This window comes from Macrotis lagotis, chromosome 4 (assembly GCF_037893015.1).
Source record: "Macrotis lagotis isolate mMagLag1 chromosome 4, bilby.v1.9.chrom.fasta, whole genome shotgun sequence".
Lineage (NCBI taxonomy): Eukaryota > Metazoa > Chordata > Mammalia > Peramelemorphia > Peramelidae > Macrotis > Macrotis lagotis.
The window spans coordinates 206,097,449-206,124,766 of record NC_133661.1 but is presented as its reverse complement, the minus strand read 5'-3'; the positions used below and the strand labels follow the sequence as shown (position 1 = coordinate 206,124,766).

At 43.1% G+C, this 27,318-nt stretch overlaps 1 protein-coding gene across 3 annotated transcripts; it reads left to right on the top strand.

Annotated features, from left to right (window-relative positions):
- The first annotated feature begins 216 nt into the window (after positions 1-216).
- Positions 217-27,318, top strand: DUOX2 (dual oxidase 2). 3 transcript variants are annotated; one of them, XM_074235304.1, is made up of 34 exons: positions 217-258; positions 1,394-1,468; positions 1,911-2,000; positions 2,309-2,473; positions 3,085-3,272; positions 3,531-3,732; positions 3,884-4,050; positions 5,129-5,189; positions 5,334-5,430; positions 6,195-6,285; positions 6,824-6,926; positions 7,766-7,929; positions 8,644-8,819; positions 9,142-9,260; positions 9,815-9,952; positions 10,238-10,351; positions 10,466-10,668; positions 10,978-11,163; positions 12,925-13,150; positions 13,566-13,659; positions 15,295-15,470; positions 17,161-17,230; positions 18,588-18,671; positions 20,210-20,388; positions 21,388-21,618; positions 22,140-22,239; positions 22,913-22,962; positions 23,445-23,572; positions 23,800-23,953; positions 24,943-25,175; positions 25,499-25,657; positions 26,052-26,207; positions 26,379-26,507; positions 26,783-27,318. In XM_074235304.1, the coding sequence occupies exons 2-34, from the start codon at positions 1,408-1,410 to the stop codon at positions 26,903-26,905; spliced, it is 4,617 nt and encodes a 1,538-aa protein (XP_074091405.1). In that variant the 5' UTR covers positions 217-258; positions 1,394-1,407; the 3' UTR covers positions 26,906-27,318. The 3 variants fall into 3 exon arrangements, with proteins under 3 accessions (XP_074091405.1, XP_074091404.1, XP_074091403.1); XM_074235303.1 differs by having other exon boundaries at positions 223-271; XM_074235302.1 differs by lacking the exon at positions 217-258 and having other exon boundaries at positions 296-1,468.

The following is a 27,318-nucleotide window of genomic DNA, read 5'->3' as shown; positions in this document are numbered from 1 at the left end:
AACAGACCCTTTTATAGCAGGGAGGATCAAGTGAGTCCCGATTTTTCCCCCTGGGGTCCCGGCGGGAGGAGGGGAAAGGGGATTATGCAAATGAAGGGCGGGGTGGTAGGTCAACTGGTCAAACCTCGGGGTGTGACTTTATGCAAATCAGAAGAAAGCGGGCGGGTGGACCCGAAACCGTAAGCCGAGCCTCCGTCCCAGAAGCTCACAGTCAGAGCCAGACTCCGGGCTGAGCGGACGCTGCACCTGCCTGGACAGGTGAGGGAGGGAGGTGAGTACGCAAGCCTCCCGGGGACTGCGGGGAGGAAGGGTAGCCTTGGGAGGGAAAAGAGACAAATTCAGAGCTACTCAGCGAAAGAGACAAAATCGGCCGCTCCAAGGATGAGGGAATTCACCTTAATCAACCCCATCATTCTACAGAGGAGGAGACTAAAGTCCAGGGAAGTTAAGTAATTTGCCCGGGGTCACCCCGCTGGTAAAGCCCGGAGCTCCAATTCAAACGTAGGTGGGGTGGTTCACCTCAATCCACCGCCTTTCTTGCAAAGAGAAAAGCACGAACCGGGTTTCATAAATTACGTGAGAACTGAAGGAGGAAAATTCTCTCTTCTTTTCCCAGAACAGGGTCTTCTAAGAAACCAGTACTTGAGAACCTCCTCTCCTCCTCTCCTCCTCTCCTCCGCTCCTTACGCTCCTCTCTCCACACGCACCTCTAAACTATTCAGTTTTACTTTGGGGCCTCTCGGCCCCTTTAACGAATCTAGGCTGACCAATCGGTCTTCAGTGTTTTATCTTACATACTCGGACGCCCCTTCTACTAATCAATACTGATCCCTTCCGCCCCTCCCCCGTTCCATTCCATTCTTATTCTCGTCTCCCCGTCCGAGTGATGTGGAGTTGAGGGAGATCAAAGCGGCGGTGGGATCAGGGAACAAATCAAATGTGAAAAGCCTAAGGTTTTTATTGGTTTGTGAGAGGGGGTGGGGAGGTATGAAGAATCAAGCTTTTTCTAAGGTTAGAAAACGCCACAGAGATCTAGTGCAAACATCTACTTTTTACGGATGAGGACACTGAGGTTCAGAGAGGTGAGCGAATGCAGAACCAGGGTTAGGAAGAATCCGGGTATCCTAATTTCTAATCCAGTGATATTTCCACTGAACCATATTGCCCATGGGGTTGGGGGAAGGAAGGGAGTGGACAGAAGCCTGTTAAAGAACAAGATTAAGAACAAGATAAATGTCCCAGATGGAAACTTCTGGCACAGTGCCAGAGATTGGTGGCTCTGTTTTGGAAGGTCTACCTACCTTGATTCTATTCCAGTTGGGTGGCTGTAGGAGCATGGAGCTAGCTATCCCAAGCAAGTTTCATTCTCCTCACATCATCCCTTGCCCCCTAGACCCTGGGATCATCATGGTCAGTACATGGTTACTGGCAATGCAGATGGTTTTGACTGGACTCTGGAATCCAGTGGGTAAGTAAAGAGGTGCCCTGGGAGGCAGAAAGTCCAATGATCCAAGACTCTTTTCCTTAGTTTCTCCTTCTCGACCTGAAGATGGGAAAAGCAGGAATTAGGGTGAGTGGGAAAAAAGGTCAATACCTTGCCTCTGTGAGGCTGGAGGATTCTACCAGGTTGGATCAGCTCCCAGCTCACTGAACCTTTCTTTCACTCTGACCAGCCACCACTCAGGTCCAGCTGGTTTGGGCAGGTTGGGATGGTCTAAACCTTAGGGGTGACAGCAGCCATTATTCTTGGTGAGGGGGGAACTACATGTCCTCAGGCAGGCTTTAGGAATGAGGAACAGGGGAGGACCAGGAACAGTTAACTTGATTCCTGAGGGAAGAGGAGGGGCTCCCTCTGGAGATCCTAGGATGTCCAAGGAATTGGGAGAAGACAGGAAATTCTCTGTCTCCAGGGGCCCAGGAGTCTCACACCATATCTTGGGAAGTACAGCGCTTTGATGGTTGGTTCAACAATCTGAGATACCACGATCGAGGTTCAGCAGGTACCTAAAAGGGCTTGGGCTAGCTGGCAGGAATATGATGAAGGAAAATTCTTGGGATTTCCACTTTCCTGGGATGCTCAGGGGGTTGCAGAGAAGATCTTGGCCATTAGGTGGAACTAATCTGCTCCATTCTCTACTGTTAGGCAGAACTGGGAGCTCTAGACAGGGGTGGATAGGTCCAGGCACTTCTTGAAAGTGAACTTACTAAGGACCAAACATTGGATGGAGGGGTTGGAGCTTGGCTGGGCCTAGGCCAGGGAGAGTTCCTGGCTAGGAACATAACATCCATTCCTCCCTCCTGGTCTAAGGCTCCAGGCTCCAGCGTTTGGTCCCTGCTACATACTCAGATGGCGTTTTCCAGCCCTTGGAGGAGCCATACCTGCCCAATCCTCGAAGAATCAGTAACGTTGCCATGAAGGGAACCTCTGGGAGGTCCTCCTTACAAAACCGTACTGTGCTTGGGGTCTTCTTTGGTGAGGGCACTTCCCTGGACAGAGAAATAGGGAGCTGGGTGGCACAATGGATAGAGCACTGACTGGAGTCAGGAGGACAGGAGTTTGAATGCAGCCTCAGAAATTTGACACTTACTAGCTGTGTGACCTTGGGCAAGTCACTTTACCCTTATTGCCTCATATCCAGGGCCATCTCCAGTCATCCTAATTCATATCATTCACTGGACTCAAATGAGTCTGGAGGAGAAAGTGAAGCTGGTGACTTAAGACATAGTACCTCCTCACTCAAATTCAATTCTTGTTCTTATCATGGCATCACCTCCCTGATGTCAAAATCTTCTTCGAGAATGAAGGACAACCATTGAGTAGGGAGGATCTCAACCCTGGCCTTGCCCTTTCTTCAAAGAGACCAAGTACAGAAAGAACAGGTTTATAGATTCCAAAGACCTTATCCCCTCTTTCCTCATTGTCCTCCCTTTTCCTCCCTCTACCTCAAATACTGACCTTTTAACTCTTGGGCATAGTCCCTCCCTCTGAGATTTAGGTTGAAAAAAGAGGGCTTCTCTGATGTAGTGGTCAGTTTTGGGGAGGGAAAGCTGTTTAGTCTGATCCCTGACTCTTCTTGCCTGTAGGCTACCATGTCCTCTCTGAGGTGGTGAGCGTAGAACGACCAGGCTGTCCTGCTGAGTTTATGAACATCCAAATCCCTGCAGGAGACGAAGTGTTTGATCCAGATTTCACAGGGAATGTGGTGCTGCCTTTCCAGAGAAGTCAGTGGGACCCACAGACAGGGCAGAGCCCCAACAACCCCCGAGACCAGGTGATTCTGGAGGAAGAGTCCACAATCACAACGGATGCCTGAGTCAAGCTCCAATTTCTTTCAGATTCAGAATGGTGATAAAAAGCAGGGAATAGAATTGGGCACTAGAGATCTTTTTGGATGGGTAAGGGAGCGGAGTGAGGGATCTTCTGCCTAGGACAGAGGGTCATAAATAGAACTCCAGGATGAATACTTGGTATCTTGGCTTTGTGTTATCACTTCATAAACCCTCACACTGCTTCTGATATCTATCCCCAGATCAACCAGGTCACCAGCTGGCTGGATGGAAGTGCCATCTATGGCTCCTCTCACTCCTGGAGTGATGCACTGAGGAGCTTCTCTGGTGGGAAGTTGGCATCAGGGCAAGATCCTGCTTTCCCCAAGAATACTCAGGGATCTTTACTTATGTGGACAGCACCAGACCCTTCTACAGGGCAGCAGGGACCCCAAGGGCTATATGGTGAGTCAGGGGCATTTGGAGAGCTGTGAGCCTGAAAATGGTATGGATGGAGAGGACAGAGGAGATGAGGTAGAAAGGATACAGATCAGTTTGGAGTTTGTAATCCATAAGGGCAATAAAGTTCACTTTCCTCTTGTTATGTTGGTTGCAGTCTTTGGAGCTGAGAGGGGGAACCAAAATCCATTTCTGCAGGCTATGGGTCTCCTCTGGTTCCGATACCACAACCTGTGGGCTCAGAGGCTGGCCCAGAAGAATCCAACCTGGGGAGACGAGGAACTGTTCCAACATGCTCGCAAAAGGGTCATTGCCACCTACCAGGTCAGCCTAGGGACCACCAGCTTCCTGTCTTTCTATATCCTCAGGACAGAGAACTATATTGCAACTAGAACTCATATTTATATGGTTTTATAGTTTCTTTTTCTTTTTTAGTTTAAAGCAAAAAAACATTTAATCAAACAGGACAGTATTTAAAATGACCAAAAAAAGTCCATATGCACACATGGGGTTTTCCCACCTATGGATTACCACCCTACCACTGGGGCAGAACTCTTATGCAAAGAACAAGTGACTAGGGAACATGCATAGAGGACATGAATGTAGGGGATACATGTTGCTAGATTTGTCTTAAGGCTTTAAGGAAAATTTCTTCAAAGCACTTTCCTCACCCCTACCCTGTTAAATGTTGGAGAAGGGATTTGAGCCCAGGTTTCTTCTCAGGATTCAGTTTCCTGATTCCAAGTCCAACCTTCTTTCCAATAAGACAAGCTGCCCAGTCCCCTCATTCTGGGTTCTTTCCAAAGCAGAGACAATCTAAGGGATAGAAATATCATCAATCTGAGGATTACATCTTTTCCCAAGGCATTACAGCTGCAAAATATAGAGGGCAAAAAGTCCCATAAAATGCAGAGTATTATAATTTTATAGGGCCATCCCCTTCTCCATCTTAGAAAAAGAACATAACCAATCCAAGTACAGAAGGTATAGACAACCCCTTCCCAGTGACCTTTAAACATTTGCCCTATAGACCAGGATTTCTAAATGGTCTCTAAGGAATTTGAGAGGCATTTAATATAGTAAGAAATAATGCTGAACTGAGAATCATAGGATCAGAATATGAATCTCAGCTCTACCATTTACTGCCTATGGGACACTGGGCAGGTCACTTCAAGGTCCTCTTTTTTTTTAATTGTAAAATGAGATTGTTTTTCTACCTTTTAATCTTTGATTGTATGATCCCATGAACAGCATCTCCTGAATTTCTCTTTCCCTTCCCCATTTCTTGCCTGACTGATTCCCACCTCTCCATTATCACCTCCTCCTAGTCCTCCCTTCTCATTCCCCTTTCCCTGCAGTTGTCATAAACCTCTCATTTCTCTCTCATCTCCTCCTCACCCAGAACATCGTCCTGTATGAATGGTTGCCCAGCTTCCTGGAGAAAACTCCCCCAGCATATGAAAGTAAGAGGAGAACAAGAAGAGGGTTCATCTGTAGGGGCTCAGGACTGGGCATGGGCTGAGGGTGTTGAGTGGTAGTGTGGCAAGATCTTGTGGAATGAAAAAGGACTGAGGAGAAATGAAAATTCACGCTCTTATTCTATCCAGAATACAAGTCATTTTTGGATCCCAGCATCTCACCTGAGTTCCTGGCAGCCTCCAAGCAATTCTTTTCCACCATGGTACCCCCTGGTGTCTATATGAGGTAAAGGAGGGAGTTGGTTTGGGATGAAAAAGTACATAGGGTTGAGTATCTTCTGAGGATCCTACTATAGGTCATCCCTCTCCTCAGTCTCCCAATTCCATATACCTGTCTCCAGAGGATGATGACAAGAAAGGGAAGATAGGCAAGAGGTTAGGAGATTGGTTGTAGGGTTGAAAGAAGGCATATCTGGAAATCACAGCCTCTAGAATGAATTTTAGGAATAAAATTGTGACACCATCTTTAAAAACAAAGTCTTTGTTGATTTTTTTATCACACCTACCCACTACCACCTAAATGTCTACTATTTGTTTTTCTTTCTTTCTATCCATCCATCCATCCATCCATCCATTTATCAGTCTGTCTAGTTGTCTATGTGTCTATCCATCCATCTATACCCATGTTTTCTATCCCAAAAGAATGCAATCTTTTTGAGGACATTTTGTTTTTACCTTTGTATAACTAGTGCTCTGGTTATAGTAGACATGTAAATCATGTTAGCTGAATGAATGATTGATTGATTATTGAACAACTTTCCTTGTAGAAGGACTAAAGCTAAGGGTTAAATCAATGGTTAGTATGTTTCTATTCTTCTGCCTTCCATATGTAAGGTCCTTCTGCAAATTTCCCAGCCCCAGACTCCTCAAGAAATGCCCCTACCTCAACCTATTTCTAACTCAGGCTTCCAATTCTCTCGGACTACTTTGAGTTTTCCCCTTTCTCCTCATAACTTCCTATCACTATTTCTACTATTCCCTCTGTTTCAGAAATACCAGCTGTCATTTCCAAAACATCATTAACAAGGACCAGAGTAACTCCTCAGCAATTAGAGTCTGTAACAGCTACTGGAATCGAGAGGTTAGCTGGGGATTTGGGCAGGGAAAGGCTGGGGTTCCAGAAGGTGGGTGTTGGTCAGTCTCGCTCTCTTAGCTCCAGCATAAAGTGACTTTTATTTTTCTGGATTCTATTATCCCAGTTGGTTTGGGGGATGACAAAAGTGAGTAAGAGGAGACCTTGGGGACAGCTGCTTCAGAGGGCAAGGGCCAGGAAGGGAACGGAGAATTGAATATGTTATCTAGTCCAATCTAGAACTGGCTAAGAGTCCCCAGTAAGCATTCCCCATATGTGATCACCCAGTCTCTGTTTAGTGAGGCTCAATGATGAAGAATCTATCCATGGTCTCTTAATGAAACCCATTCCCTTTGTGGAAATGTTTAATTATTAGGATTTTTTCCCTTACATCTAGTCAAAATTTGCCTTTCTGAAACTTTTCTGCCTGTTGCTCAGAGGACAAGAAAAAGAAGCCCAAGGGACCTAATATAAGAACCTGGGGTGGGGGGGGAAGATGACTAAAAGATCTTTTGTGATGAACCTTGACTATAATGTCCCCTTTCAGAACCCAAATCTGAGCAGTGCTGAGGCAGTGAATGAACTACTCTTGGGGATGGCCTCGCAGATCTCAGAAAGAGAAGACAGGATTGTGGTACAGGACCTGAGAGGTAAAGAAGCAGCCAGAGGGCTGACAGCACTCTAGTTTGATTGAATTCGGGGGCTAGAAAGATCTTAGATCAGGAAAGAAAGGAAAATATGATGTGATGTGAATAGATTGAGCCTCCAGGTTTGACTAGAAAGGAATTGATCTCTTGGTCTATTCCATGGATGGCTAAGTCAGGGTTAAGTCTGTGCTCTTACATTAGTCAGATCTAGGAAAAGGAGTAAAACTTTAGACTATGGGAAACCCAAAAACCTCATGGCAATGATGGCCAATTATACCCTACCTATTAACTAAGAGCTCTTTCTCCTCCTTATACCATAAACCCTGACTAGATTCAACCTTGAGGGACATCCAATAATAATAATATTAGGTACTGTGCACACACATATACAGATATATGTATGCGTGTAACATGTATATCTATATGTACAATATATATACAGTATATATGATATACATATGGTATGTGGGGGGGTGAGATTTATAAATCACTTTACAAATATGATCTTATTTTTTCTTTACAACAATCCTGGGAGATAGATGTTATTTTTAGCCTCATTTTATAGATGAGGAAACTGAGGTAGACGGTTTTGGGGTTACAAAGCAAGTGACTTGCTCAGGGTTACAAAGATAGTTAAGTGTCTAAGGATGGATTAAAAAATTAGGTTTATTTTCTGTGGTTAGTAAGGATTGACTCTTCTCTGGGGGAGGGAGAGGGAGTGATGACTAAAAATAAAGAAAAAATGGATAAAGTAAGGAAATGGTGATGGTGGTGGTGGTACCTAGACCCCCAGGCTTATCCAGTCTCTTAGGTGAGACTGTCTGCCTATCTGCTTTTCCTAGATTACTGGCCTGGTCCAGGCAGGTACTCACGAACAGACTATGTGGCCAGCAGTATTCAGAGGGGCCGGGACCTGGGACTGCCCAGTTACAACAGGGCCCTTGAAGCCATGGGGTTGGAACCATTGAAGAACTGGAGCAACCTCAACCACAGTGTGGAGCACAATGTGAGGAATATTCCCTAATCAGGAATGGTCCCTAGAAAAGCTCTCCTTCCCAGACCAAGTGGCTCTCAATTCAAGCTCCTTTTAGGTTGTGAGCTCTTACCTTGGTCCAAGCAAGACTCCAAAACAGAGAGCAGTCTCACTAACTCAGATATCCAATGGTGTCCTAGTTCACAGAGAAGCACTGAACCCTGAACCAAGAGAACCCAGGGACAGGACCATCTAAACAGGAGTGAGAGGAAGAATCAGAAATCAGGAATAAAAAGTCAGATAGCTAGGCAGCTATTGCTTCAGACTTAAGGTTTCAAGAGCTCTCCCTAGGGCTGGGAAGGCAGCAGAGCTAACTAGGCACTTTTTATACCTGGAGTACATTCATTTAGAAGAGAGAGAAGGAAGGAAGACTTATATCCAAAGAGGCTGCCTGTGACCCTGGCAGAGAGTTGTACAGGAAGGCTGGCTCTAGGCACAGTGATGGAGAGAGAGAGAGAGAAAGAGAGAGAGACCATTCCTTCCTCTGACCTAATCTAACCTGTGGTTCTACTTCTTAAATCACTTCTCCCCTTAATTTCTACTCCCCCCAATTCACAAAGGAACAGACTGACCAAGAACCTCAAAGTATGAGGAAAGCACTCTACAAGTCTTGTGATGAGGAAGCATGTCCCCCCCCACTCCAGCTCCTCGAACAAAGTCCTATTTGTTATGACCCTTCATTCCTAGGTCCTGGAGGAAATAGCCACCTTGTACAACCATAATCTGTCTCATCTGGAACTGCTCCCAGGGGGCCTTTTGGAGAGTTACGGGAACCCAGGACCCTTGTTCAGTAACATTGTCTTTGACCAGTTTATTCGGTTACGAGATGGAGACCGTTACTGGTTTGAGAACACAAGAAATGGGTGAGACACCACTGTGCCCTCTGACATATAACCCAGCCTAGATTCTAGAAAAATGTCTCTATCCCTTACATTGATCCCTTGTACGAACCCCAGATATCTCTTTTCTGATAAGAATCCCCAACATGGTCCCTAGCCCTTGTTTCTTTTAACCCTTAACCCTTGGGCCTTCTTTATATATCTTCTTTTCATACCCCTAAAACTTCTCTCATCACTTCTCTGAGTTTTTTTCAGATATTGGTTCCTGGGGCTGTGAGTATGCTCCAGATCTGCCTCCCCTCCCTTCATTTTAGTCATTCTCAGCTTCTCTCCTACCTGCACCTAGGTTGTTCACAGATGAGGAGATCACTGCGATTCGAAACACAACCCTCCATGATGTCTTGGTAGCTGTCATCAATGTTAGTTATGATGACCTGCAGCCCAATGTCTTTTTCTGGCATGAGGGTAAGGCACCCGGAGAGAAGGGACCTTGCAGAGATTAATTAAGAGAGTAATAACTTCAGAGAAAGTCACTGAGGAAGTATGACTACATTTGGGTGTGACTCAAAGTATCTTGGGAGCTAAGTCTACTTAACTCAACCATATGTCTTTTTCCCCCTTTTGTTAAAAAAGATTTTATTTATTTTGAGTTTTACAATTTTTCCCCCATTCTTGCTTCCCTCCCCCACCCCCCACAGAAGCATTCTGTTGGTCTTTACATTTCAACCATATGTCTTATAGAGGAATGGGAAGCCACAGGTAGGAACAACTTTAGTAGTCCAGTGGTTTGTGCTTGGGAGTAGATGAAAAGAGTAGGGACAGGAGGATATGAGGGGGAAGCATTCTATTCAATAAGATCAGTGGGATGTCCAAACGTGCCCATAGGTAAGCAGGAGTTTGGAAAGGAGATAGAATATCCCTGGTGCCATTGGTACCCATAACAGAAAGAGAGTAAAGGGGGGGGGTAGAATCTTTAGGGAACAGTTTGCCACAAGTTTTGATGCTTTTCTTTCCTCCAGGAGACCGCTGCCCACAACCCCAGCAGGTTGAAGAAGGTATCTTGCCCCCTTGTGTGAACATGACAGTGTTTGACTATTTTGAAGGCAGTGGTCCTGGCTTTGGGATTACTATTGTAGCCCTCTTCTTTCTCCCTTTAGGTAAACTATTGCAACTCACTGTTTCCTACTCCATTTCCCACCCCACCCCCCAAGATCATCAAATTACAGGTCATTCCCTTGTCCCAGAGCCCCTGTCCACTACATCCCTTTTACACTATGTGAGTCACCCAGATACCCTTTTATGGGGTCTGGATTCAAGTATGCTCTGGTTACAGAGGAGGCAACGGCATGAAGTCTCTGGGAAACTTTGATGGAAAAGGGGGAGAAGAGTTCTGTTTCTCATCTGTTGCCCCTCATGTTTCACCTCTTCCTTCCCTACTCCAGTAAGTCTACTCATTGCCTGGGTGGTGGCACATTTCCGAGGCAGAGAATTCAAGAAGTTACAGAAGAAAGAGAAACAGAGCATAAAGAAGGAAATACCCATGGAGGGAGTAGCAGGTGAGAAAAGGAGGAAGGGAAAGACCAGGTATGGTGGGGGGTCAACAGAAGGAAGGTATCCAGGAGAGATTTCACCCTCTTCTCATCCCACCTTAATCCTCTTCCTCTCATCAGCCATGGAGTGGCCAGGCCCAGACTTGAAAAGCTGCCTTATCTACCTACAACTACTTCCAGAGAGATCCCTCCGAGTGCTGGATGAACAACTATCTATGATTCGGATGATCCAGCTCCAACCTTTACAGCAGATGACCCTGATCCAATCAAGCAACCATGGCTGTCGGACACTACTACTCAAGATCCCTAAGGAATATGACCTAGTATGGTCCCTGTGAACTTTCCCTGCTTTCCCCCTTCCCTACCCTTCTATTCCCTGCTTGCAATACTCTAGATTCTTGGTGGGGGGGTTTTAAGAATTGACCCAAACTCAGACCCACTTATCCTATTTGAACCTCCCCTTGTTCACTAGCCTGAGTTAACCTTTCCTCCCATTGTGGCTATCATGAGAAGAATTGTCACCCCCTTCTCTCATCCAAAGGGTCCCTCTGGGTTTGGAGGACTTGCTACCTAGGAGACTGAACTAGAAGCTTAAGCTTAGAGGAGAATCTCTTCCATTGCTCTTGGCCTAGGTGCTGATGTTCAAATTCAGGGAGGAGCGGGATAACTTTGTCCAGCACCTTCGAGGTTACTGTGCCCATTGGGATCTGGAATTTGAGCTATCAGAAATGGGGGAACAAGACCTGCTCAAAAAAGCTGTGACCAAGCAGCAGCGGGAGCATATCCTGGAGACCTTCTTTAGGCACCTTTTCGCACAGGTACAATAGCTGATGGCTTTGGCAAGGAGTGGGTATCTAGGAGGAGTAGAAACCTTGGAACTGGGGCAAAGAGCTCTTCTAAGGTGAGGACCATTCCCATGCTTGTCATCCCCCAAATGAGCACCTTCAATGCTGTCAGAGTAGGATCTCTGCTACTCCTCTTCCAGATAGGTTTCAGTGTTGATCATCTTTACTCACCTTCTTTATCATGAGTGTTCCTTTAATAGCTTTCAATCTTTTCCTTGTTCTCAAGCTCCTCGGAGAAAATGTCCTCTGTGATTAGCCATCAGGGCTCTAATTTTCTTCTCCAGTTCCAAGTATTGAGGACTACAGTCACTAAAATCAGAACTCCTGGGGAATAGCTGTATTTACTAGGGCAAAGGCATGGAAATGAGAATTAGTTTCATATGTAAGGAACAGAAATAGGTCAGTTTGGTTGCCTCTCACAGTGTGGTAGGAGAAATAATGCCTAGGGAGGATGGATTAGGGCTTTAAAAATTAAACTTGGTGGTGATATTGTTTCATTCTTTGCTCTTTTGTCCCCAGTGCTTAGTACATAGTCAGCACTTAATAAATACTTATTGACTGATTAATTCATCCAGGAATTCCATCTTCTTCCAGGAAAATAACAAGAACCCATTTTATGGTTTATTCAAAAAAGCACTGGATTATCTTTTGCTTCAAAGTGATAAGCTCAACTTGTTATATTAGAAAGAGTTCTGAATTTCATTTTAGTATTCTCATCTGTAAAACAAGGGTTTTTGGACTTGATAATCTCCAAGGTTTCTCACAACTCTAAAGATCCAGTGATCTAGTTAAAATTTTTGGAGCCTGCCTTGGTCCTCTGGTCATGAAGCATCTAGTCTCCTCCATGACTTCCAAAGAGAATGGCACATCTCCCTCCATTTGAGATTTGCTTATTTTTGGATCAACTACATAGTCCTCTAGATTAAACTCAAGGATTCATTTTATAATTTTTATATTTTTTTTTGCAAGGCAATGGGGTTAAGTGGCTTGCCCAAGGCCACACAGCTAGGTAATTACTAAGTGTCTGAGGGCAGATTTGAACTCAGGTACTTCTGACTCCAGGGCCAGTGTTCTATCCACTGTGCCACCTAGCTGCCCTGATTCATTTTAACAATTTCAATTTTACCCTCTTTTAAAAATTTTTTCTTCTGAACTTGCCAAACACCAAATAAAATGGCCATTTTCATATAAATAGAGTACAACAGCCTCTATGATTAGCAAGCTATGTATTATTAGCAAGGTATGTAATTGGTCTGACTTCTAGTCTTTAAAGATTTTCAAATTTATTCTTTAACAAACAGAAAACCTCTTAATTATTGGCAAACTCTGGTTAGTTCTTTAGCTAACTAAAAATTTCTCCTTCCTTAGCCCCAAAGGGGAGGAAAGTAAAAGTGTCTTCTAGAGTGTGCCTAATGGTAAAGTTGATCCTGTTGTGGGACTGAAATGAAAAGAACCATCACATATAATTTTTTCAAAATATCTATTATTATGTATGATCTATATCAAATTCATTACCTTTTCTATGAGGGGAAAGGAGAAGGAGGCAGAGAATTTGGAACTCAAAATTTGAAAAAAGAATGTTAAAATTATTTTTACATGTAATTAGGAAAAATATTAAATTACAAACATTTGATATATTTGCTTCCAGGAGAGGAAAATGATACTTAGCTATTTAGGTTCCTCTCCCAGGTCTGAACTCTTCTCTTCCCTTCATTCTCCACTGTTTAACTTTAGGTACTAAACATTGACCAGGCAGATGCAGGAAATCTGCCCCTGGATTCATCTCAGAAGGTGCGAGAGGCCCTGGCCTGTGAGTTGAGCAGGGCAGAATTTGCAGAGTCCCTTGGCCTTAAGCCTCAGGCCATGTTTGTGGAGTCCATGTTCTCTCTGGCTGACAAAGACAAAAATGGCTACTTATCCTTCCGAGAATTCCTGGACATCCTGGTTATCTTCATGAAAGGTAGAGAAGGGGATGGAATAAATTAGTCTGGGTTGAGGCTGGCTACATATCCAATCAACCTCAAGAATTTAAGAGTTCACATTGTTCCTCTGGTTACTCTGCCTTGACTGTGCTCTGAACCTTGGGTCTTCCATGACTTGAGAACTTAATGACCTTCCTGCCTACTGCAATGGATCCTGGTTTAAGAATGGAGCCAAGGAGGGGCAGCTAGGTAGTATACTGGCCCTGAAGTCAGGAGTACCTGAGTTCAAATCTGGCTTCAGACACTTCATAATTGCCTAGCTGTATGACTTTGGGCAAGTCACTTAACCCCATTGCCTTAAATAAATAAAAATTTTTTTAAAAAAGAATGGAACCAAGAGACCACAAGCTAGGAGGTTGATGGAAATCTCAATTTCTCTCCCTATCCTTTTAGGCTCTCCAGAGGATAAGTCCAAGCTCATGTTCACCATGTATGATCTAGATAAGAATGGCTTCCTTTCCAAGGAGGAATTCTCCACTATGATGCGGTATGGGCACCTCTAGCAGTTGGGACTTAAGTTGGGAATTCCAGAAAAATAGTCACAGAAAGGACTTTAACATCATGCTTGTTAATCACACTGGCAAGCCAGGCTTTCTTCCTTGTCTCCAATTCAGCTTTCTTTCTGCAACTTAAGTTCATTTTCTTTTGTTCTACTGTAGAGTTAGAGAACAATTAATGAGCATCTTTTTCATAATAACTTTAATATACTTGAAGACTATTCTTATGTAGCACATCAATCCTCTAGTCTTCTTATTTCTTAAATAATCACTTTGGATCTCATCTACTTTCTTTACTTCCTTCTCAAATTGCAGAAACATAAATTAGACATAGTTCTCTAAAAGTGTTAAAACAATGCCAAGAATAATATAAAACTCACTTCACTCTTGAAAATTTTATGGATCACGCATAGCAGGCCACTGAGATATCTCTTTAATCTCTAATATAATCCTAACATCCATGGAAAAAAAATATTGGAAGGCCCTGGATTCAAATCCCATCTCTACACTTGCCTATGTGACTTTATTAGTGATTGAGGAATTGATCATGTTTGGAAATGACTCAGACAAGGGCAGGAAAGTCAAGTCCACCCACTCAATGCCCTAACTTTTGCAGATTGTGGAGGTCTAAGGTAGGCATCCTAGTGATTCAGGCCTATCAGCAGATCTGAGGAGACATAGTACTCTATGAACACCCAGCTACAAATTAAGATGATTAGTTATAAGTAATAATAGTTAACCTTTATATAGTGTTTTAAGGTTTACAAAGTGCTTTGTAAATATTATCTTATCATATCCTAACAACAACTCTGGGAGAAAGATATTATTATTATTATTATTATTATCATCATCATCATCATCACTTTATAATTGAAAGAAGTGAGAAGGGTAGAGGTTAAAGCAAATGCCCAAGGTCACACAGCTAATTATCCAAGGTTAAATTTGAATTTGGGTCTTGCTGAATCCAAATCTAGTACTCTATCCACTGTGTCACCTAACTCCTTCTAGACTAGACTAAACTAGATGACCTCCAAGATACCTTCCAGTTCTAAATTGTGATCCCATGACCTTCAATAACTTTCTTTAATAGCCATTTTTGCAGACATCTGTCCATTATCCATATATGGTTTCTGCCAATGAAGACTTGTAAGAACAGGAATAGGATCAGGTACAGCACCAGATAGGAAGAGAAGATACCAGGCAATCCAGTGTATCAGTCATATAAGATGTTCATTTTGCTGAAATCTTAGATAAGAAAACTGAAATGAAATGACTAAGGCTATAGAGTTAATTGGTGTCAGAGTTAGGTCTAAACTCCCAGCTCCCAATACTCTTTCCACTAGGTTGTCTTGCTTTTTTTATGGACTATTTCTCCGGTTGGTCAGGGTCACTTTTAGTTCAGTTCCAGCATTTGGAGTTGTTAGCAACCCCACCCAGCTTAGTGTCAACTGCAGACTTTTTAACATGTAGTATTCAGCTTCATTTCCCGGGTCATTGATAACACATAAGATAATCCTCAAATCAGCCTGCCTTGCCCTGCCCTGAATAGGATTAGTCTGACCTGCCTGGAGCCTGACTTCCCTAGAAGACTACTGACTCTGTCCTCTTGCTCGGTTCCTTATCAGTTCCTTCATCGAGATCTCCAACAACTGCCTGTCCAAGGCCCAGCTGGCTGAGGTGGTGGAGTCTATGTTCCGAGAGTCTGGCTTCCAAAACAAGGAGGAGCTGACCTGGGAGGATTTCCACTTCATGTTGAGGGACCATGACAGGGAGCTCCGCCTCACCCAGCTTTGTGTTAAAGGTACAGGAGAAGGAGGGAATGAAACAGAAGGAATAATAATAAAAATAATGACTAACATCTCTATGGACTTACCTCATGCCAGAGACTATGCTTTACAGTCAATATCTGATCCTCACAATAATCCTGGGAGGTGGGTGCTATCATTTCCATTTTACAGGTGGGGAAACTGAGACAGACAGAGATTAAGTAATTTACCCAGGGTCACAGAGTTAATAAGTGTCCAAGGCCAGATTTGAATTCAGATTTTCCTGACTCTAGCCCTGCCATTCTATCCACCCAAGTAGAAAATGGTCAGATATGAAATTGAAATTTCTTTTTTGCGTGTATATATCTGTATATCTGTGCATAAATGTGTCTCCATATAGGTAATCATATACACACACATACTCATGTATAAATACATCTATGTAGTATGTATGTGTGTGTGTGTGTGTGTGTGTGTGTGTGTGTTATCTAGCATGGTGCAGAAAAAAATAATGGATTTGAAGTGGGGTCAGATTCCATCTCTTACTTTACCTCTGTAACATGGGGAGTGACCCCAGAGAGGGTCTCTGAGGAAGTGTCTGGTGAGAGGTTTATAGGGTAAGTCAAAAGTTAAGAGAGTCTTGGATCACCTCTGGTTGTGGGGGATAGAAGTATAGGATTGTTCTACTCTCTAGAAGATGAATTCTTAACCTTTCTTTGTGCTCCAGGCCCTTTGGGCAGTTTGGAGAAGCTTCTCAGGATGATATCTTTCAAATACATAAAATAAAATACATAGGATGACAAGGGAAACCAATCACATTTTTAAAGTTGCCAGGTGCAGTGAGTGGATAAAGCACCAGTCCTGGAGTCAGGAGTACCTGAGTTCAAATCCAGCCTCAAACATTTAATAACTACCTAACTGTGTGGCCTTGGGCAAGCCACTTAACCCCATTGCCTTGAAGAAAAAAAAAACCCTTAAAAATTTTTTTTTAAAAACCACTTCCTGCTCTAGAATAATAGATTCTGACATGGCCAGAATATACGCAACATAGAAGACAACTAGGTTGCAGACCTTTCATTTATTTATTGAGACTTACTGGTTGTGTGGTCCCCAGAAAGTATCAATGGTCCTTGGTCTTGGTTTCTTTATCTGTAAAAAGGGGATAATAAAAGTATCTACCTCACAAAATTATAAGGATCAAATGAGCTAATATTATTTTAAAATAAATAATATTTCCCCCCCAATTACATGCTTTTTTTTTTGGTGGGGGTTTTTTTAATTTATTTAAAGGGCAATGAGGTTAAGTGACCAAGGTCACACAGCAGGGTGATTATTAAGTGTCTGAGATCAAATTTGAACTCAGGTCCTCCTGACTTCACTGTGCCACCTAGTTGCCCCCCCCATTACATGTGAAAATAATTTGTAACATTTCAAAAAGTTTTGAGTTCCAATGAGCAAATATTAAAATGATTAATTATTATTAACACTAAATATCAGCGTGTTCTACAAACTATAAAGAAACATAAAAAAAATCTGCTATTGGAGCACCATCTACCCCAGAAGACACCAGGAAAAAAAAACAAGGATTATGTAATTGGGGGGAAAATATATTTAAAAAAATAAAAAAGGGAAAAAACCTAGGATGATTGTAGATTGGGTGCTGCCCTGGGTATCTTGTTCAGAGCCCCTAGGGAAACTTGTTCATCTTTTTGTTTTCCTCCCTAGGTGTTCCAGATATCTTTAAACAGAATATCAGCAACCGAGTGTCTTTCATCAACAAAAGCCGGACAGGGGGGTGAGCAGGAACCAGGCTCTTGAGATATCACCCCAGCAGGGTCCCATGACTTTTCCTGAGCTACCACTTTCACTTTCTTTATTGTACAGTAAAGTAGAAATAGCTAAATTACCCTCTAGGGAAGCAGCAGTTTTATACTCCTTTTCTGGCAACCTCCTCCTCCTTCCTATCTTGTTCAAGGTTAAGGCAGTATGATAGAATATCAAAAGCACTGGCTTTGGAGACAAAGGATTTGGGTTTAAATCTTAGCTCTCCCACCTATTCCTGTCCTCAGTTTTCTCATGTGTAAAATGAGAAAGTTGAATCATGTTCTCTTTCAGACCCATTCTAGCTCTAAAAGTCATAATAAAGTCAATGGCAGAATTTAAACCCAGGGGTGGCTAGGTGGCACAGTGGATAGAGCACCAGCCCTGGAGTCAGAAGGATCTGAGTTCAAATCTGACCTCAGACACTTAATTACCTAGCTGTGTGGCCTTGGACAAGTCACTTAACCTCACTGCCTTGTTAAAAAAAAACAAACTAACAAAAAAGAATTCTCTCTAATCCAACTCTAGGATTCTTCTCACTACTCCAATCTGTCTCTGGGTCTAAATGCCAAGACTGCTTTTGGTTCTACCCTCACCCATCTGCCAGGAGTATGCTGCTGGAACCAGCTTTAACTGGCACTGAAATTTAATTGTTAAATTTTCAGTGTGGGCTTTTACATCTGAGGAAATCAGCAAACCACAAATCAGGGTTTGGCTGATTGTTTTGTTGATTTTTTTTGACTAGAAAAGTATTAGAGAAAATGTTAATAATGTAGTTTGAATTTAAAAGTGTGTCAAGCTACAAGTTTCCCCCAAGAGAGTTGGTCGTGAAATATTTTCCAGCATTCCACTCCTGTAATCTCAGGATTGTTCTCCGTGTCTCTCCCTTTCTGTCTGTCTGTCTGTCTCTGTCTCTCTCTATCTGTTCCTCTATCTCTCCTTGGTGGCAATCAGAATTTGCCCAGGGTCACACAACTAGTAAGTGTCTGAGGCCAGATTTAAACTCAAATCCTCCTGACTCTAAGGTTGGTGCTCTATCCATTGTGCTCCTCCCACCCCCCACCCCCAACCAGGATGTTAAATCTCTTCCCCTTTCACTATTACAAGATCAAGGAAATGGAGGGGGGGGGCAGGGAATCATTGAAGAGAAGAGGGGCAGGGTTCCAAAATCAATAACTCTCCAGTTTCTGATTTCTTTCTGATTAGGGTCTGTGAATAGGTGCTGATGAAAGGTTATCCCTCCTTCCCTTGCCCACCCCTCCCACAACCCTAATCTGCTGAAGTCTCTTAAATACAGATAAGGAAAATATACCCCTTTGCTCTTTTCACAGCACTAACTCCAATGGAGTTGAGATTCTATCCTCGGAAACCCTAGAGGCTGCAAGTGCTAGGGTGAAGAAAAGGTTTGGCAAGAAGTAAGTCTTGGAACCTTCAACTGGAGACAGAGTTCTAGAACCTCTAAGATCCTGACTCTGAGCACATGCATGTGTGTGTGTGCGTGTGTGTGTGTGTGTGTATGTCTGTGTGTCTGTGTATGTGTGTATGTGTCTGTGTGTCTGTCTGTCTGTCTATCTGCTTGACTTTGGAAGTGGAGGGTCTCCCTCTCTTTTCCTTGACTAGATAGAATAACATTTTCTTTGGGAACTAATCCCCAGAAAGGGATCAAGTGACTACCTAAATTCTAATTTTTCTATTGTAACTAGCTTTTCAGATGCCCCTTCTAGGCAAATATTTCCTCCTGCCCAAAGGGATCTATCTCAAAAGTTCAGTTAAAATATCAATTCCCATATGAAGGAACACCTAGTCTCCCAAATCTTGGCAAAGGGTCTCAAGGAGTGTGAGCATATGGAAAGGAGAAAGGGAGAAAAGCTAGGAAAGTTACCTGTATTTAAATAGATGAGCAAAGTCTCTGGAGTCTTCTCCAGTTGTCCTGATCTCTATGTTGTCACTGGATCCAGATGACTCTAGAGGAGAGAGTAAGGCTACTGACTTTGCACAGCCCTGCCTTACTTAAATGCAATTCACTTGCAAGTCATGGCATCATCTTTCTGATATCATGGTCCTCTTTAAGAAGGAAGGACCATCAACAAGATAAGCAAAGGAAGGAGTAATCTGTAGAACTGAGGGGTTTGGGGCTAGGTGTCATAGTGGATAAAGCACCAGGCCCTGGAGTCAGGAGTACCTGAGTTCAAATCTGGCCTCAGACACTTAATAATTACCTAGCTGTGTGGCCTTGGGCAAGCCACTTAACCCCATTTGCCTTGCAAAAACCTAAAAAAAACAAAATAAAACAAACAAAAAAAAAGAACTGAAGGGTTTGAGGATATATTAGGGATATAGGAAGATAGCATACAACCTGAAAAAACTTTTCTCCATGCCTTAATCTTCCCTCATTCCCTAAACTTCTCCTCAAAGAGATGTGCAAAGGAAACAAAGTGGTATACATACTTTCACCAAGTAGTAGAGTTTGTGTGAGATTAGGGTAGTCCCCTCCCCACTTAGACTCAGGGACATGGCCCTGGGTCATGTCATGTTTGTGTTGCCTTGGAGAGGGAGGTGGGGGAAAAATGTCTCCCTCTCTTCCTCCTCATCTCTCTATTTCTAGGAATACCCAAGTGTCTTCCAAAGCTCAGTTCAAATGCTATATCTTACATGAGGTCTTCTTGGATCTCTCAATTGCTAGAGCATTCTCTTCCCCTCCCTAAATTTTATTTTAAAATACATTTTAGTTGATAATTTTGTTTTTATACCTACTACATTTTCCCCATTCCTACCACTTCCCACAGAGTTAACCTTTATAACAAAAATTTTATTTCCTATTTACTTCTGTATGTAAATGTTATTCCCTTTGATATATTGTAAACTCCTTGAGGGCAAAGCCTGTTTTATTTTTGTCTGTAAATCATTTTTGCCTAGGAATGGTTCATTAATTGATTGATTGCCATTCTCCTAGGGAACACACTCTTGCTCCAAGGCTATACACAGAAGCCCAGAGGGAAAAACTTCATAGAAGCCAACTCTCTCAGAAGCTCCAACAGTTTAAGCGCTTTGTGGAGAACTATCGGCGCCATATTGTCTGTGTGGCTATCTTCTCTGCCATCTGTACTGGGCTGTTTGCACAGCAGGCTTACTGTGAGTGTCCCAGGGTTTGGGGGCTGGGGGAAGGGAGAAGGAAGGGGACAGCATACAAGCAAACCCAATCCAAGGAAAAAAAATCTCTTGTTGAGAATAAGGCACTATGGAAAGAATTAGGAGTGGTCTAAGCCACCTAATGTGATGCAGATGAATAGGAAAAAGAATTTATTCTACTATCTACCAAGCACCAAGCTAGCTCTTAGAGTTCTAAACACAGAAATGAAACGGTCCAGTCCTCAAGAATTTTGCATTCTGAGGAAACAGCTTATACATAGCCATATTTCTATATATACACATGGATATGTAAAGATATGTCTGTATGTGTATGTCTATATACACAAAATTACCTTGTGTTTGTGTTTATATATATGTATAAATAGAATAATATATATTTATATAAAAGTACATATATAAATACAAATACAGGGTAAATTTTGTTTTATGAGTAGGGAAAGGAGAGGCACTAGCAGCTAAAAGGAGAAAGATCGTATAGAAGAAGTGGTATTTGAATGGAGCTTTGAAAATAATTAGAGAGTCTAAAGGAATTAGGAAATAGCTTTCAAGCATGGAGAATTGGAGTATGAAAATGGAATGTTGGGTGTGAGGATCATCAAGTAGTTTAAAGTTTGATGGGAACAAAGAATATCTGAAGAGGAGTGACAAGGGACAAGGGAAGATGGAACTAGATTGTGGAGGGCTGTACATGCCAAATAGAGATGTTTGAATGTTCTCCTAAAATCAAAAATGGCTTCTGAGACTTCTCAATCAAAGGAGTGTCATCATCCGATATAGCTTTTTAGTAATATCATTCTAAAACAAACCCAAGAATTTTGCTTCCACAATAATTCCTTTCAAAACTTTGTTGCTATGTTTACAGAGTTCTGTCCATAATAAGGCTTTAGTTCCAGGGAGCCCCCTGTTTCTGGGATACTGTGACTTGCATCCCAAATTACACAGATATCTCCACTCCAATTCTGTCTCTTTTCTTTACCTCAGATTATGCTTTTGCTTCACCAAGTTCAGAAATCTCACAGACTTCACTTGTGGGTCTTATCATCTCCCGAGGCACAGCAGCCAGTGTCTCCTTCATGTTCTCCTATATCTTGCTCACCATGTGCCGCAATCTCATTACCTTCCTACGGGAGACCTTCCTCAATCGCTATGTGCCCTTTGATGCTGCAGTAGACTTCCATCGTTGGATTGCCATGGGAGCCCTCATCCTAGCTGGTAAGTGACTCATTAAAATATTCGGACCCCTCCCCCCATTTCCTTCTTCTTCATTCACTCCCTATTCAATTCTCTGCTTTGAGTCTCAGCTGTGATTGGAGAGTGGTACCCAAGGTGATGTTAGATTTGGAGCCAGCCTCAAAGATGGCATAGGGGGAAGGTAAAAGATCATAGATCTTTTAGGATCACAAATTTGGAACTAGAAGTGATCTTAGAAGCCATTGAGGTTAGCAACATTATTTTACAGACACAGAGAGCTGAAGTGATACCCAATGTCTGAAGTTGGATTAGAAATCAGATCTTCCTGATTCCCAAGGTTCTATTCACTACTCCCCACTATCTAAGCTCTATATGTCTTTAGATTATATGGGCTCTCTCTCACTCTCTGTCTGATTAATCTCCTCGTCTCTCTCTTTCTGTCTTAGTCTTCCTATTTCTCTAGCTCTACATTTCTTTTATTTTCTCAGTCTCCTCTCCCCTCCTATATCTATTCCTGAGTGACCCATGTTTGTCTTTCACAGTTCTTCACAGTGCTGGCCATGTGGTAAATATCTACATCTTCTCAGTCAGCCCACTCAGCGTACTCGCCTGCATCTTCCCAAATGTCTTTGTGAATGATGGGTCAGTATAGATAATGACATCCCAGGGTCAAATGGGAATTATATAGAGGCTACTTGTACTCTTGGTAGTTTCTGAAGATGAGAGAGAGAATAGAAATGACTCTAGAATACTGACCTATTTGTCCAATCAGCTTTGCAGAGGTAACAGGGCTCCTGGGGGAATGGGACAAGAATTGAGTGGTAATTCAGTAGGACTACTTCTTGCTTCAAATGGAAGCAACTATGTCTCTCTGAGTTGTCTTGAGCAATGGGTATTTTTGTGGGGCAGAGTTGGAGAATCTGTTACTTCTTTGGTTCTTTTTAGAATCAGAGGAAGAAAGTACAAGGGTTTGGCAGGTTTGACTAGCCTTTTAAAACTTCACCCAGTCAGGGGCTAGGGTCAATCACATTGGATCCTATTATCCCTCCTCTCTACTCCATCTCTCTCTCTCTCTCTCTCTAAGAGAGAGTAAGCAAAAAGGGGTGGGAAGAGGAGGAAAGAGGAGGCACTAGTTATTTCCATGAAGAGATCAGCATTTCTAGGCTAGGAAAATGCAATACTTTGTGGAGTAAAGGGGCCTAACCAGGCCTTAATAGTTGGGGTTGGAGGAGAAGGAGGGCCTTTATGGAACAGTGACTAGATCTGAGACCTATATTCTTCATGATCTGAAGCTCAGTCTTTCTTTATCCATCAGGTCCAAGTTGCCCCAAAAGTTCTATTGGTGGTTCTTTGAGACTATCCCAGGTAAGGAGTAGGGTTATCTAAGGGACTGATAACAGGAAGGAGGAGGGTGATGTGTGGGAATCTCAGATTCACTATAAAATGAATGGGTTGAACTAATAGACTTTGAGTCTCGTCTAAGCCTAACATTTTGTGATTCTATTTTCTTTCTTCTTTGTGTTTCTTGGTGTTTGTGTATCTGTCTACAATGATAAGGGAAAAAGTTAATGAGATTCTCCCCATTTTGGGACACAGACTCACTTGTTCATCTTAGTGGGAGAAGGATGATTGAAGACTAGACCTACCTAGGATCCACTTGGCTATCTGTACAGAGTATGCTCTGGGACCTTGGGAGGAATAAGCCAGCTGGCAGAATCTATTAATTGGGAGAGAGGGCTTACTCAACTTAAAATAGGACAATATAAGAGAAGTTCAGTCAAAAGAGGCAAGGGCAAGGTCACTTCCATAGATTGATCCATAATAACCCATCCCTTCCACTTCTCTAGGCATGACAGGAGTGCTTCTATTAGCGGTCCTGGCCATCATGTATGTCTTTGCCTCCCATCACTTCCGCCGACTCAGTTTCCGGGGCTTCTGGCTCACCCACCACCTCTACATCCTGCTCTACATCCTGGTGAGGGGTGATTTGATTGAAGCAGGGCCTCAGTGAAAGAAATGAATGTCCCCAAAGGAAGAAAGAATGGATAGAGACCTGCTACCTCTAGGCTCTGGTCATAGTGAAAACTGTAGATTTAGGAATCCTTATGCTTGTACATCCTGGCAGTGGCCTTGTGTGAGAGTAGAGTAGGGACAAAGCTGGGTGAACCCAGTGGGTCTCAGGTATGGACTTTTTTCCCCCAGATCATCATCCATGGCAGTTTTGCCCTGATCCAATTGCCTAGTTTCTACATTTACTTCCTGGTCCCAGCTCTTATCTATAGTGGGGACAAGCTGGTGAGCCTGAGCCGAAAGAAGGTGGAGATCAGCGTGGTGAAGGCTGAGCTGCTGCCCTCAGGTATGGAGCAGAGCATAGATCCTATGGATATTGCTAAGGGATGAATCACTAGAAGATCATGGGACCAGGATTCCATGGATATACAGAGACTCTGGAGACAACCTTCATTCCTGTCCTGTCCCTGAATAGTATCTCTTATAGAGACATTATTGGAATTGAGCTTAAATTTCTGACTGGAAAAGATAATTGATAAATTGATAAATAATAGATTGAAGTAACTGATAGAGAAGGATAAATGGAAATATTTACATGTCTAAATTACTAAGTGCTGAGATACCAAGGAAGACAAAAAATAGTCTTGCCCTTAAGGAGCTTACCTTCTAACAAGAGAGACAAGATGGAAATCACTAGGTACATATAAGATATATTATGAGGAAAGGCAGGGCTCCTCATATTTCTCCTTTTATCTTCTACCCCTCCACACACATAGGTAGGGTAACAGAAAAGATGATGTGATGACCCAGAAAGAACTCTAAAAATCTCTCAGGAGTCTGGGATTCCCCAGGCTCTTGTGACTGTCAAGAATCTAGAACTAAAATATTCTGGTGTCTGAGATATACTCCAATGAGAGGAGGAACTGAGAGACAGAACATGGAGCATAAACACTCTGGAATTGTCAAGTAGCTGGGTGCTTGGGTTATGTTAGATGGAATAACATAAGGCAAGGGATTATTTTGCCTTTGTATCACACAGTTCTTAGCACATAGAAGGTAATTTTATAATTTGTTGATCAGTAGTTTGATTGAATAACTCAGCAATGTCATCAGCTCAACAGAGCTGCCCACCTCCCTGGCCAACTGTTGCCAGTGCATTCCAGTGGCTCTTCAGGATCCTCATGATTTGTAGGGAGGGGAAGGGAACCCTGTTAACTTTTCATTTATGAGAGAAATTCTTAAGGATGCCCTCTGATCTTGTTCATAATAGCTCTTTGATCAATGTATTTTGGATTATATTAACCTCTTACCTCTTTCCTATTCCCTTCCCACTAGGTGTGACCCATCTGCAGTTCCAGCGGCCTCAGGGTTTTGAATATAAGTCAGGGCAATGGGTACGCATTGCATGCTTGTCCCTGGGTACCACAGAATACCATCCCTTCACACTTACCTCTGCACCACATGAGGACACACTCAGTCTGCACATCAGAGCTGTGGGGCCTTGGACTATGCGACTTAGAGAGATCTACTCACTTCCACCAGGCGACAACTGTACATTATATCCTAAGGTATTTCCCTCCACCCACCCCCTCTGATTCTGGGGGCCAGAAATGCCAAATACTTTCAGGATTCCTTCAGCCTACCCTTGGTTTAATGTCACCAGATTTCCCAAAGATTACTTCTAGCTTAAATTTAGCTCCAGATGTTCTAAGATACTTCATATCCTGACTTGAGCAACGAGGAAGAGGTGTGGGGGGTGCTCATTAGAAGTCAGGTCTTATTTACTCCTACACTACATTTCTTCTTCCTTTTCCTTGAAACTTTCCCATTTCTGGCCTCATTTCCAGTCTGGGTAGTTAGACTTTCCTTATCTCCCCCTTCTTCCTGGCAGCTGTACCTGGATGGTCCATTTGGAGAAGGTCACCAAGAGTGGCACAAGTTTGAGGTGTCTGTACTGGTAGGTGGGGGCATTGGGGTCACCCCCTTTGCCTCCATCCTCAAAGACCTAGTCTTCAAGTCATCAGTCAATAGCCAACTGCTCTGCAAGAAGGTGAGACTCTCCCTGGTCCCACTTTTGGGGGTAATATAATAGTTGAATTATTCAATCATGGTGAATTTACATTTTTCAATTCAATTCCATAAGCATTTTTAAAGCACTAACTATGTGCCAGGCATTCTTCTAGGGACATAAAGACTAAAACATTCAAGGACTTTACATTTATTTGGGGTAGTAAGGAGAAAGCTCCAAGGGGGAAAGGACAGAGCACAATATCCTGTTTCCTTGTTGCTACATCTACTGGCTAGGTACATCTTTCTCACTCCTTTGCTGTGGGAGGCTAGTGGGGAGCCTCAGGGGATTCCATGGGTGCTAATTGGGGCAATCTAGTCTTGAGGTTCCCTCGGGTAGCAAATTCATCACCTGAGAATAACTTTGGTACCCCAAGATCTACTTCATCTGGGTCACAAGGACCCAAAGGCAATTTGAGTGGCTGGCAGACATCATCCGGGAGGTAGAGGAAAATGACCTTCAGGAGCTGGTATCTGTTCATATCTACATCACCCAACTGGCTGAGAAGTTTGACCTTAGGACCACTATGTTGGTAAGGGCTAATGGGGGGACAAATGTGCCCTGACTCTGGCCTAGTTTCTGTACTATCCCTCTCCCCTCCCATGACACTTTGCCCCTCACTCTAACCTCAGCTTTTTTTTTTTTATTTGGTTCTGTGCCCCATCTTTGGGTGTACTCTGAATCGTTCTCTTCCTTATCTTAGTACATCTGTGAGCGGCACTTCCAGAAGGTGCTGAATCGGAGTCTCTTCACTGGCTTGCGCTCCATCACCCACTTTGGTCGCCCCCCCTTTGGCCCTTTCTTCAGCTCCCTGCAGGAGGTGCATCCAGAGGTGAGTCCCTAATCCCTTTCTCTGAAATCCCAGTAGCAAACACCATTCTATTCCCAATTTTGAATGGTCATCAAACAGAAAGAGATTTCTTGACTTCCATTTGTATACAGTCAAGTCTACAGCTTGGAATTCCTATTATTACCCTTCACATCCTCTCCACTAGACCCTCTAAATCTGGGGCCAGGGTCCTATTCACTCTGCACTATAGTAGTAGGCCTGGGAAATCTGCACCTCTAAGCCTGTGAGTCTCTCTCTCCCCTCCAAATCATCCCCAGGTGCATAAGATTGGGGTGTTCAGCTGTGGCCCCCCAGGAATGACCAAGAATGTGGAAAAAGCCTGCCAAATCATCAACCGACAGGACCAGACTCACTTTATACACCATTATGAGAACTTCTGAGAAGCTCCAACTGTGTCCTGGAGATTGTGCAAAGCTTCATGAAGGAGGGCTAGTCTGAGCCACTTGGGCATCTGATCAATGGACATTCAATATAATTAGCCTGACCCAGACTGTCTCTGCTGCTAGGCTATCTTCTTGCCATCAGTATACATGTATGACACCCTCTTCCTAACCCTTCCCCATTACTACTCCCTCTTTTCTGCTGGGAGAGGTAAAACAGCATTACCTTGGAAAGGTCATTTGGTTGCCCTATGACTCCATTCACTGATTCCTGTGACTTCCTGCACCCAGAGACTCCTCCCTGTTGACTACTCTTGACTTTGTTTTTTCTCCCATTAGAATGTAAGCTCCTGGAGGGCAGGGAATGCTTTAGTTTTATTATTTATATACCCAGCACAAGAATTGGTATACAA

Excerpts from the sequence above, each read along its gene's own strand:
- DUOX2 (XM_074235302.1), top strand. The coding sequence starts at position 1,234 with ATGTCCCAGATGGAAACTTCTGGCACAGTGCCAGAGATTGGTGGCTCT. Across the intron at positions 5,431-6,194 it reads CCCCCTGGTGTCTATATGAG|AAATACCAGCTGTCATTTCC; the intron begins GTAAAGGAGGGA and ends CCTCTGTTTCAG. Across the intron at positions 13,660-15,294 it reads GAATTCTCCACTATGATGCG|TTCCTTCATCGAGATCTCCA; the intron begins GTATGGGCACCT and ends GTTCCTTATCAG.